This window comes from Saccostrea cucullata, unplaced genomic scaffold (genome assembly GCF_032062105.1).
Source record: "Saccostrea cucullata isolate Sc308-1 unplaced genomic scaffold, CSIRO_AGI_Scuc_v1 ctg656, whole genome shotgun sequence".
NCBI lineage: Eukaryota > Metazoa > Mollusca > Bivalvia > Ostreida > Ostreidae > Saccostrea > Saccostrea cuccullata.
Genome location: NW_026925270.1, coordinates 170704 through 184118, shown reverse-complemented (window position 1 = coordinate 184118; position 13415 = coordinate 170704). Strand labels below are relative to the sequence as shown.

Here is a 13415-nt window from a genome sequence, read left to right as displayed (position 1 = left end):
TTTGATATAAGAAAATTTTTTATTGCCTATTAGTTTTTTAATACCCCAAATATGTTAAATGTTTTAGTGCAAAAAGGTCACACAATAATTTACGCGCATTGATTTGCAAGATTTGTTTAATGCTAATATTATTCAAACTATTTTACGTAAAATAAGATTATATTTATTGCCATGCTTTCATCTAATCAAATATAATAAGGGTTGAAGTAATTAAACAAAGAGATGAAATTTAAGTGCAAAAAGGTCAACTTAAATGTACCGTAGATCAGTAGGATGCACACTGACCCCCTATTTTCTTTGCGATTTTGAGTTACACTTTATGAGTATTTATCCAAAATATACTTCTCTAAAAATCCTTGATATAACAAATTTCAGGAGTGACTTACCTTAAGGTAAACAAAATTTACAAAAATATGTAACTTATGTTTGGATTAAAATAAGTATGCGTTCCTTTTTAAATTGTAATGCAGCTTAAAAATGAAATTAATAAAATAAGAAGAAACCCGCCTGTGAGTGTTAAACCATAGATTATTTTAGCATGGCCTTAGGTGCTTTCTTTAATGTACTTGAGTTACCGTTCTTGCTAAGGCGTCACGATTTCACTGTTCAGACAACACCTCGTAGATCGTATTATCCTCATATCATCGAACACATAGATACGTGATAGTCCAATTTTAAAGTTTAAAAGACAGAAAACAAACAAAGAAACAAAACCCGATCTGAAAAAAAATTGTCCAGAAGTTGAGTTGAGAAGAAGAGCTGCGTAGGAATGACCTTTACATTGAGAACGCGGGTTTGCCAGATGAGCTGATTTTGCTGGTGTATGACGGTTGAACGAGAATTTTCGTGATCATTTGTAAGCAGAGGAAGCAAGAGAAGTATTCAGATAGATTTCATATCGGAGAAATAATGATTTAACTCTTAAATCTATTTTTGTTTAATATATTTCAGGTGAAGGTTGTTTACCCCTTTGTGAACCTCTTTGTACAGGTCCGTCCAAAAGAAAGGACAATGGGAGAACAATTCATCAACATTAAAGACTTAAAACCTGGACAAAAGAACATAAATATTATGTTTATTGTACTGGAGATTGGTATATTTATTCATTCATAGTATTCTTAACGGAACTAATATAGAAAATATATGGAATCTAGTACATTTTCTATTTTATGGAATATTTACAAACTTTGAACTTTTTCAAGTTTTTTTTTTTGTACTCGAGTTTTACCGAGTTATGAAAATGCTCTACCAAAGATTAGGATGGCATATGACATTAAAAATTCTTAAAGCAATATGAGCTGCAACTTTGATATCAGAATTTTTTGTTGTAAAATTTTGATTAACTATTTAAATGACAGAAAAAATAACATTAATAAATTCTGCTGTTCATATTTGCGATGGAAGAACTATGTATTAGCTTCGATTGAATCAAAGTTACATTATTGTCATCCTGTACAATAATGATTTCTTATATAAAACTGAATATTGGCTTGTATATAGAAGTCTTTCTTCTGCTTTCGTTTAGTCTTATTGATCATAAAGGTTTAAATTATATAAAAATTTATTATAATTACACATTTTAACAGCTAAATAAAATTTTCAAAAATGCAGCACATATTGCTTTAAGTTACTCAAATCATGTGACTGTTGAAATTTTTTTGCAAGGTTTTCAATATTTTCGTAGTATATTTATTATCAGTGAATTTAAGAACCTTTTAACCAAGAAATTTTTGGGAAAAAAACTTTCAAATATTAATAAGCAAATTCAGGACAGGCCTATTTGGTTTAAAAAATTTTATTTCTTAGCTCTTCAAATAGGTCTAATTAAATCTAAAATGGTTTCCGTCACATCGTTTTTATAATATATAAGCATCAGATAAAATTCAGGGTCATTATAGATGGGAGCCTACATGTTTATCAATAATCATTCATTTTATGATTTTTAGGTGCTCCAACCAGAACAAGGGATGGCCATGATGTGAGATCAGTTAAAGTTGCAGATAAAACTGGAAGCATAAACATCTCTATATGGGACGAAACCGGTGATCTCATGCAGACTGGGGATATTTGTCGCCTTACTAAGGGGTAAAACTCTCTGTTTAATTAGTAGTTAACGTGGGCCATTATAGAGGTAATACAGAGGCCTGTTCAACAGAGAGAGGGCTCATGAACATTTCTACTGGAGGTGTAAGGAAATTTGGCGATCACTCGCAAACATTCGCTCTGTTTAGCAGGCCTCTGGAATTGTCCAAAATATATCAAACCATCAATGTCTATAGAGAAGTGTATAAACTCCAGAGATTTACTGTATATATTGTTGATCTGGAATTAATTGGTCATTTTGACTGGGAGGTATTGAAATGGATCTTTGAATTATACTTATAGATTAATAAATGAATTTTATTAAAGAACTCCAATATTTCATAAAGCTGCATAAAAGAAGCCTGGTACTTTGAAATTGAAACACTGAGTAATACATATTAATTAAAACTGTTTTGCTAGGTACTCAAATGTTTGGAAGAGTTGTCTCACTTTGTACACTGGAAAATCAGGCGAAGTTGTCAAAGTTGGAGAGTAAGTATTTTAATTCATTTTATAAACCTTACATAATTGTTAAGTATTTATATGCTGTGGTTTTAATTTTATTTAATCTGTGCCGATTTATATCTGTGAGAAAATATACCGGTAGTAATAAAAAATGATATTTTAGCTTGATTTGCTAAAATTTTGGAAGTTTGTGTCAACACTGCACAGTTGTATAGAGAAATTGAATAATGTATACGCATAACATGAAAATTTTCCTCTACAGCCATGTATCTTAAGACAATATATTGAACATCTGAAATTTTCGTTATTTTCAATTTCTGATGTTCAATATGTCACAATGACTGAATTAAGTCTTCAGTGCTTTTATTTTGTCAATTAATTATAATTTCATGGTACTATGCATCTTTCAATACATATTATACCTGCATGACACACACCATATTTGAATAGCTAAAATGAGGGAGCAACAAACACACATCAACATCGACAAATTTTGTTTAGGATGTTGCATTTGTTTGCATGGCCTTCAAATTTTGTGATGTCAAAATAAAACCATATTAACCTTTTGACCTCCCCGGTGTGACCCTTATGGTGATTTGATAGCTTTTATTCTCTCTTATGCAGGTTTTGTATGCAGTTTTCAGAGACACCAAATATGAGTGAACCAAAGCCAGAATACTCCAACAACCCAAAGGTAAATGTGGTGTAATGTCTTAAAATATTGGATAGAGGTACATTGTTTCACATATTTTTCTGTTATATTATAATATTACATGTTTTTTTTTATGGATGAATGAATGAATTTTTATTAAAAGAAATAAAATCCAATGAATCTGATATTACAGGCAGACCAAACAGGCCAAAGAAAATCACCCACAGAATCAAACGATGGGAAACCCCCGCTGAGGGCCCCACAAGGGACACCACCAGGCAGACCCCAGGGTGAAGGTACAGGTAGGGATAGGAAAGTTAGGGTGCACTTGTACTTAAATGTTAGATTCTAAGATAAGGCTTCAATTGTGAGAAAATGTACATACAAAATAAAATGATTTTAAAATTTAAAATTTTAAATTTAAAATTTTAAAATTTTAAAATGATTTTACAGAGGTTTTATCCCTGTATAATCCACCACAACCACCCCTATTAAATAAGAGTCAAATCTGAATTCACTGAAAAATGTTTTTTTTTCTACTGAAAAATTGTCAAAACAAAGTTTAAACAAATATTTTTTGCTTCCTTAATATTGAAGCAGTCTTAAACTTAATGTCATTTTCATGATCAGGAATAAGTAAGAGGTCTTTGGGTTTGGGCCTACACATCTTTTAGGGGGTTATAAATTTTAAGTTCATTTATATTGCAATTTTTATTTTAAATATATAAAACTAAACCACAGCTGGTCTTTGCATCATGTTTAATAATTTTTAATTTCCTTTGAGGCCACACAATTTATGTAGTTATCAATTACTTGCTCTTGCTGGTTGTAAATAACTTTTTCTTCTCTTTGGATTTTTTTCTAAAAATAACTACAGGTAATCCTGCAGGCTACCCCAACAGTCACCCTCCAAGGCCTGGCATGATGCCAAATCAGCAGATGCAGCCCCGCCCCCCAATGATGACAGGGATCCGCCCTCCCCCACAGAACTACCACCCCCAGGGACCTCAGAACATGAATGGACGACCTCCACACAGAGGAATGAGAAGATGACCTAGATTTCAGCCAGCTTTATTATATTCTGTTTAAGTGATTGACCCCATCCCCTATACACGTCATATGAAAACAGCATAATAGGCCAATCAAATTGGTACATACATTGAGAACTAAGGCTAATGCAAGAGATGATTTCTGCCAGAAGCATAGCTTCTCTACATTGGGGATTAAATTCTCCTTGCTTTAAGATTTTACAAAAGAACAGTTTCAGTGCTTTAATATCTTTAATACTATATTATTTTTAAGTGATAAGTCAAAAAAAAAATCATTACATTATTCCCTGCATTTTCTTTGAATACCGTAAATGACAGTGTGCAAAAAATATACAGACTGAAAAATTATGGCACAAATCTAAACTGATTTAAAGCATTATCATTTTTTGTTAATTAAAATGCTCAAATCGTAAATTTTTGAAATATTCACTGGAAAGAATATGTAACAAGTAAACAAACAAAGAATTGATAAAACAACTTATTTGTTGCCTGAGGCTAAATTTTTTCGTACAATATTGCTACTTAAATTTTTTTTAGTCTTTAAAACACCAAATATATGGTTGTTGATGAACATTGCAGCATTTGCAGTGTCAAAATGTACATTGTGTACAAGCATCATAGACTAATAGCTAAACCAAGAAGAAAGAAAGATAAAATTAATTGATTTTGATACTTAAATTTCTATTTGTTTACTTTATTGCAAAGTGTAATCTGAGGTTTCACATTAGCATCAAAAATCGGTCCAGTGTTGGGTGACAGTTTCTAAGGTTTGGTTCATATATATCTAGTTCATCACCCAGCCCCAACCCAGACTGGACAATCTTATGTGTTTGACACAAAAAAGAGTATTGTTCAAATTGTATAATGAAAGAAGATTAGTAAACCTGCGAAGTTTAGGTATAAACAGGGCTGAGAAGTTTAATCTTAAAATCACTGTTCAAACATCTGACAAAAGCTTTAGTCATATTGTCAATCAGATTTAAAAAGACTCTGAAGTTAAAAATACTCAAGACATTAATAATATACTAGTGAACCCTATGACAGTAATTTTTGCTTTGTCACATGACTATGGTTTTCTTGAGGTGTGACTGTGGATGAAGCAACTCACCTCCATCTGGAGTTTGCTCTTTTCGTAGCTCCAGGGCAGGATGAAAGAAATGAAACGACAATCATTTTCCAATGGTACATTGATATGATGCAGAAACATGAATTATTTATTTTTCAAAGATTTCTTAACATTCCTGAAAATTGGGGAAAAAGTTTTGAGATTTAATTACCTCTGTACATGGGCCGACTAATTCAACTATTTTGCAAGGAAAGATTCAAATTCTGTTTTTTTATAACCCTCTACCAATCTTGAAAAATAAAAGATTCTGTTTTTTTTTTAAATAGAGAAGTGCTTATTTATTGATATCCTTTGTAATGGTCCCCCCCCCCAGTAAGCGACTTTTACGATTGAATTCGAGACCTGCAGAAACTACACATGCTCGACCAACTCGAGGCAAGTTATAAAACACGGCACAGGTCAATTGGGATGGAGTGGGACAGGGCTAACACGTTAACTTTAAAAATTATCAAGCGTTGTGTAGGGAATTATAATGAAAAATTTGTTGACTTCATCAAAGATTCACTCAACACAAGAATTTCAGGAAATATGTTAAAATTACAGTAATTTATTGAGACAACATCTTTGAACAAATTGAGTATAAACTTGATTGGTATACAGTAAAACTTGCCTATTCAGGACATCATTGGTCCCAAAGAAGTTGGTCGGATTAGGCACCATCCTGGATTGGACAACCTTTAATACAAGTACAATTTACTGCAAAGGACTTAGTTTCCGCTGTATAAGACAAGATTTTGGATTACACAATATCTGGATTACACAAGTTTCACTGTATTTACTTGATTTCAAAACTATAAACATGACAAAAATCCTTAAAATGAGTATTGCAGGGTCCAATAGATGCTCAAATTATCATTTAGCTTTACTCCTTACTTTAATAAAACTGCTGTGATGGAGAAACGTCAGTCAGTGTAGTACGTTACATCATATTTTAAAAGTAGTATTGATCAAATCTGGACTACACGAACTTTAAAAAAAAAATCTATGTAGAAGATTTTCAAAAAAATGATCCACCGGAGCATATTACTATTCAACTGTTACACTGGACGATATTCACCACGACAGACTGAAAACATGATATCATGAACAACTGCTAATTTTCAATTAAACTCGTAAAGAAAGTGGGCGCTTAAGATGGCAATTCGGCAGGAGAAGTGGCTCATAAAAAGAATAAAAAAATATCATTGATTTATACATTTTTTTCAAAACATAGCCAATAAAAAATGTGTTGTAGGTGAATGTAAAATGGGCAAATATTCAGTTAAATATGTTTTTTTTTTTTTTGAATATCCACTTTTATAGCCGTAGGAGTCAAATGATAAAAAAATAGCCGTTTTTCATTAATTTCGTTGTTTCTGGGTCTTCTCTCCATGAATTTTAAATGTGTTATCAGTGTATTTTTAACCGTAAAATTTATTCCAGTTGTTTAAAAAATGGAGAGACGACCCAGAAATACCAAAATCTAAACTTTTTCCATTTATTTTCTGGTAGAAAATTGACCAAGTCCAATTGAATAAGGCTTTGGCTTTAAATAATGATTTAAATGCTAGCTATGTATAGTGTCCCGCGGTAGCTACATTGGATTGTCGCTGGATTCAAGCTATATCGAAGCAGCATTTTAGGTTCGAATACAGTGATTTTTATATTTTTTTTCTTTTTTTAATCTTTTTGCTTATAATTTTTGAATTGGTACTGAAAGAAATACTCTTTGAATATAGTTACTAATTATGTATCATAAATTATTTTACATTAATTGTTTTATTTTTCAATGCGTTCACATTTTGTTCATTTATAGTGCTAACGTTCCCAAATATAGATAAACATACATGCCAAGTTACACCTGATGAAAAAATATTGAATATATTAAAAAAAAACACTAGAAACTTCGATCGTACTGTTACATTCAATATTTTCAGTGCATTTAAAAACTGAGCACAAAAATTAGTTTGCGTTAGACTTCTATTACATTCTACTGAATGTCTGAAGCATAGATAATTTATCTTTCATGACACCTTTTGATTGAAAAACAAATTATTAACAAATCAATAAACATAAGGCAGAAATCCATTCTCGTGAAGTTTCTAGGTTCATTGTATAAGATATGTATTACTACATGGTGCTTGGACATTTAAATCTGAATTGTTTCGTGTCAGTGATTCCTGCCGACTGTCCATCTAGTGCGCCCACTTTCTTTCAATATTTTGTGATTTGTCTTCAACAAAATTAAACCACTGTCAAATCTTCACATGCCGGAGTTCATCACTTTGATCGACATGTTTGTAGTCTTAGGAGACCAGATCAGTAGATAAAAAACAGAGAACGGACTTAAGTCAAAATTTCAAATCAATATTACTTTTGAAATCATGATAAGAAAACAAATTTGTCATCGTACGTTTGAATGTTATATAAACAATTTTTTAAGCACACAAAAATAAACTCTTAGATATTCAAAATCAAAATTTTGACTTTTAAAAGTCTGTTCTCTTTTTATGGTTTCGAGGCCAGAATCAATCTTACTTATAATATTTAAAGAGAAATCTACATGCATGAGAGGCAATCTTTTGTTTGATTTTTGATGGAGTTTTGTCAATAATTATTATTATAACATTAATGCGAATTCGATCGATATATGTCAAAGTGTACTCAAAATAAAAGCCTAAAGTTATCTATATTATATTCAACAATTACCTGTATTATTTTAGTTTTTAAGTTTCCCAACTTATTTGATATTCAAAATCATAGTACAATCAACTTGGAAAAGATACGGACAAATTAGTTGATGTCACAAGGTTTTAAATTTAGCATTTCGTAAATTCAATGGTCGTGATAATAATACTGGCCATGATGTATATAATGAATTTGTGTGTAAATGTTTGACGTGGCAATGAGTTTACAAGTATATAAATAGAACTCGGACAACACAGGATAGTATTTGATTTTTTGAATAAACCAATAGCATTATTTATTTTCCACTAATTATAAGTACATGTAAATAGGCGTGATATATTTCACTGTATTGGAACATTTTTTCTAGGGATATTTGGCTGGAAACTTTTGAACTCGATATTACAATTTTATTTTATAGTTTTTAAGGTAGACCAGAAGAGCTTATGCGTTAGTAAGGTGTTTGTCCGTCCGTCTGTAAACATTTTTTTAAATGGCTATATACTCCTCTCACAGTTTGGTCTGATTTTTTTTTCAATATAACTTGGCACACAAGTAGACTAGACTAAAATAAATAAATAAGTTCATCGGTTTTTAATTTTAATGAACAGTGTTGCAATGGTTAATTCTAAGTAACTTACTAAAAATACAAATTTCTTTGAAATATATATTTTCAAAATGCTACACTCTTCCTACAGTTTTCGTCTGATTTCAATATAACTTGGCACAAAAGTAGACTACACTAAGATACATAATTCTATATATCAGTTTTTTTATTTCTGTGAACGATGTTGCCATGGTTACTAAAAATAGAAATGTCTTTGAAATATTTGCAAAATACTTCTACAGTTTTGTTCTGATTTCAATATAACTTGGCACTCTCCGGACCCACTGGCAAAATGCATGACGTGACATGTGGTCCTTAGATCCCTCTGTCCGTATACATGCAGCATTTCTTTCAATTTCAAGTGGAAGGGCCAGGTGGAGAACTAGTCAAAGGAGCACTACGAAAAGCTTATGAGAATTTGATTAACTTTTGAAAGTTATTATTTATACCCCTCCACCCCACCCCGTTTCAAAAACGAGTGGTGTATAAAGACAGGGGTGTCTCTGCGTCTGTCAGTTCCTTGCTGTACGTGTACTCATCTCTTCTCCGCAACTTCTGAATGGAATTTAATGAGACTTTCACAAAATCTTTTTTTATACTTAGTGCCATTATGCACCTCCTATTTTAAGTTTTGATCGGACACATGTTTCGGGTTTCACATAGTAAAACATGGACACTGCCATTCTTGATATTATATTGAGGGGTACTCATCTCTTAATTATCGGCAACTTCTCCTATACCACTACTTAAAAATATGACACTTTCTCGGATTCATTATTACACAGAGCCATTGTACACATCCTATTTACTTTTTGATCTGACACCTATTTCGGGTCTCCCCGAGCAAATCAATGATTTTGCCATAAGATTATATTCATAGTTTCATACGAGATGCGCGGGTTAGGGTATAAATGTGTCACCGCAGCATGCTCAGTGCTCATAGTACTTTCATGTAAATTAGTTGAATCTGATTGGTCGAGAAACATTTGTTAAAAAACACTATTACCCGCTGAATAATGAAGTCACGCCCTCCAGCGTAGCAACAGTCAACATTGCTTGACGACGGGTGATTTTCCAGAAAATAGCGACTGTGCAGAATTTATGCGGGCACAGTTCACTGTTATATGTATTTGTACAAAACATTCAGTATAATAAAGTAAATATTGCATGTAGTTGAGTGTAACATTGAAAATTTTCACCCCAAGAAAACCATTGTCATCAACTACATGCAATATTTATATAATACATTTTAAAGATCGCGTTAATCCATATATGTCATTTGATGAGATTTTGACATTTTCTTAGGATGAAAGATGACTTTATCTACAGCTAAAATGTGTGGGAGAGCGATTATCACATCTGAGGCTGGGCAAGTACTACAACAGTTATCATGCAGATACTGGGTATGGTAAATAATTTCATATCCACCCATCCTTATGACACCATCATTGACGACGTAATAAATCGTAACCAGTCAAATAATAATAAATGTAGATAATATTTTCCATAACATTACGTAACTTTTAAAGACCATGCTTCTTTAAAGATCAAGATAGGAACATCTTTGTGAAACACAAACGGACGATACACACATAAACACACAATTTATAAAACTGAGAAAAACAAAATGAATCTTTGAATGTACATCTAATTTATTAAGCAATAGTTTTTTTAAAAATCAAAGAAAAATCTTATTTAAAAAAAATCAAAGAAATAGAAACAACACGCAGAAGTAATCAAATACATTAATAAAATTAATGGCAGGGGAAGTAAAAAATATTCAAATGACGAGACATAGTCAAGTACAATATATATTGCAAAATTGGAAATATAATATTAATTATGGCACATTTTCCTTTTTTTTTTTTAAAAAAAAAGATTACTGCTGGTATTATTTCTTTATCAACATGGTGACGAAAAGTTAATAATATCCATGGCTGCAAGGCCTAATTATTTCTCCTGAAGCAAAATGAAACATAGCGAGATTGAAACCTCTCAATGATGACGATATTTAAAAGAAAAAAAAATTTTGAAAGAACACCAAATGAATTGATAGAATATGAATCATAAGTATACGTTTAACTTACAAATGAATATCCTAGGCCAGTGGATCACTGAATTGGAAAATGTGCTCCCCATCGAAGGAAAATAAACATGAAATTTTTTTTAATTCTATACTTTAGACAAGTCGGAGGGAGCTGGAATCATTAATTTAAATTATTATATTCTTTACAAGATTTTTAAAATTAATAGGATGATTTTTTAATTCTCTTGAAAAGAAATTGGTTATTTTTTTTTAAACTATACTCCAGGAGAAAAGCTATAAAAAGATAGCATATTAAAATGGACAAACTTCAATAAAAAAGAAAATCTATTATGAAAGCCAGCACATAGATATGTAAAATTGTACATTAAGGAAAAAAAAATATCAAAAGTCAATGGATCCATCAATTAAAAAAAAGGTTTAATTACAATGTACAGTAAAACAAGGTTCCAGCAAACACATTTATAACAAATTGACCCTTACAGCGCAGTGAGTGTCATTCCCCATGGCTTTAAAATATATAGTGTGAACTTACATGTAACAGATATAATGCTTTTTATAATGAAGCACAATCGTCCCTTCCTGGCACTTCATTTTAACGTGTTTTAGTGTACAACAATTTTTTGGACACAAGATATAGTAATAAAAGAATTCAAGAAAATTCAATTCAGTGCAAATAAAATTATAGTTTAGTGGAAAACATAAAAACTTTTAATCTAATATATACTTGATTTAGCGGATACTACTTTTCAATTTCTATAAAAGAACTAAAACAGAATACACATCAAATGTGTTATGCTTACAGTACGGAGCTAAAATTTCAGCCATACTTTGTTATTGGGTCAAAATGCTTGGTGACCATTGAAAAAATATCTGCCTTGCAAAACACCGTTTTGATTAAAATATATAGTACATACATTTATTTCCAGAAGCTTTCATGATAATCTGATTCCTGAGATCATGTTCATGCAATTATCAGAAAGAAATGTATATCACAAAAAGCTGCACGGCAGCTCAGTAAAACAGACAAACAGCATACAGATTTAAAAAGCCATGAATATTAATAACCACATGTACATATATATAATTATTTTAAAATAACTCAAATCAGGATGGAAAACCCTTAGACACAACTTATAACAAAGGCTCATTAAATTTATTTTAATAAATATGGTAATCCAAGAAATAAAATAAAATAATCTCTATAGAAAAAGAGTTAAGTTTTCTGAATGAGAAAGGTTTAATTTAATTTCATTGGATAGTTACTCATATTCAAGGCTAAAACCTACTAGTCCTAGGGTTAATTAAAGTAACAAGTGTGATCATATCTTAACTAGCCTCTACTGCAAGAAAAGAATTGATGTTGAAACCCTGCTGTGGAAAAAGAATTCACAAAATCTGCCTAAAAATTGACAAAAATGGATTCACATCCTAAAGTCAGATTAGTTAAAACTTCCAAGCATTTGTAAAAGTTGATGAACTACAACATGGAGAGAAGAAAAAAAAAACTCTCAAAAAGGGGCAGAACTATCCAGTTATCAAGAATGTCAAAACATACAACTTCAATATAAAAATGTAAAATGTACAAGTAAAAAATGGCAGAAATTTATAACAAGTCACTGAGATTCTCTTGGAGATCAGCCCATAATTTTTATAATGCAGGTTATAAATGATTTGATAAATCTAACAGATGACAGAATCAAAATCGGTGTTCATTTTCAGCACTTGAAATCTTAACTGTTCCTGATCTCACAATGCAATTATCATTTTCACCAAAACTGCACCAAACTTGCTCTACATGGTTTTAGCTATCAACAGAATAGCTGATATTATCTATATCAACAGTGCAAACACAGCAACAAAGTAACACCTCATATCAAAAACAAATAATAAGAACTCAATGAAGAAATATGTATAGAAACCAATAGCAAATCTAGTCAAACTTTCTTAGTTGATTAATAAGATTTAATTTCTTCAACATTTAGGGAAATTCACTGTCAGACCAACAATTATAGCTAACACACAACAGCTTTGGAGAGGAAAATATTGACTAAAAGAAGAAGTTTTGATTTTTTGTAATTATTTTTAAAATTTTTGATATTCATTTCAATACAGTCAAATTTCCCTGACATTGTTCAAAAATTTGATTGAGTAGATAAATGGAATGGATTGTAAGTAAATTTAAGTTTCCCAAATATTTTTTTTTAAAAAAAGGAATCACATTCTAATTAAAAGCTTAATTGTTATCAACAGAAGTCTTTTGGCAGTTTTAAAACAATGTATAAACATATAAATGATCAGAATAATATTACAAGTAATTATGATCTTAACTACACCTGTACATCACATGAAATACTGTAATTATAAAAACTCAGATTCCACTTCCTAACACAGAAAAAATAAGTTTAAATATTCTTAATGGCACCAAAATGTTCATATCTTATAGTTACATCAACCATTTATTTTAACAAAATATCAGCTAAAAATATCTATCAATTGTTACAATACAAACTGAAAACCAGCTATTATTCATGAAAGCTTCTGTTCACGATTGATCAGGTTAAAATCAATAAATCACATTAAATGTTCACTGTCACAACTGAAAGATCAGTCTGCATAAGTATTTCCTGCAAGAAATACATGTGTATTCACAAATAAAAGACTGTCACAATTTTTTTTGATATTTCTCAGACATCAGTAAAAGTTGGTTTATATATCAATTATAT

The 13415-nt window shown here is 30.9% G+C and overlaps 1 protein-coding gene across 2 annotated transcripts; it reads left to right on the top strand.

The window, feature by feature from the left end:
- The first annotated feature begins 566 nt into the window (after positions 1-566).
- Positions 567-4531, top strand: LOC134268493 (SOSS complex subunit B1-like). Of its 2 annotated transcripts, none has more exons than XM_062750761.1 (7): positions 567-856; positions 952-1093; positions 1947-2085; positions 2503-2574; positions 3172-3241; positions 3393-3495; positions 4077-4531. In XM_062750761.1, exons 2-7 carry the CDS (start codon positions 1012-1014, stop codon positions 4250-4252), a joined length of 642 nt encoding a protein of 213 aa, XP_062606745.1. In that variant the 5' UTR covers positions 567-856; positions 952-1011; the 3' UTR covers positions 4253-4531. The 2 variants fall into 2 exon arrangements, with proteins under 2 accessions (XP_062606745.1, XP_062606744.1); XM_062750760.1 differs by having other exon boundaries at positions 569-856; positions 3393-3501.
- Positions 4532-13415: the final 8884 nt, after the last annotated feature.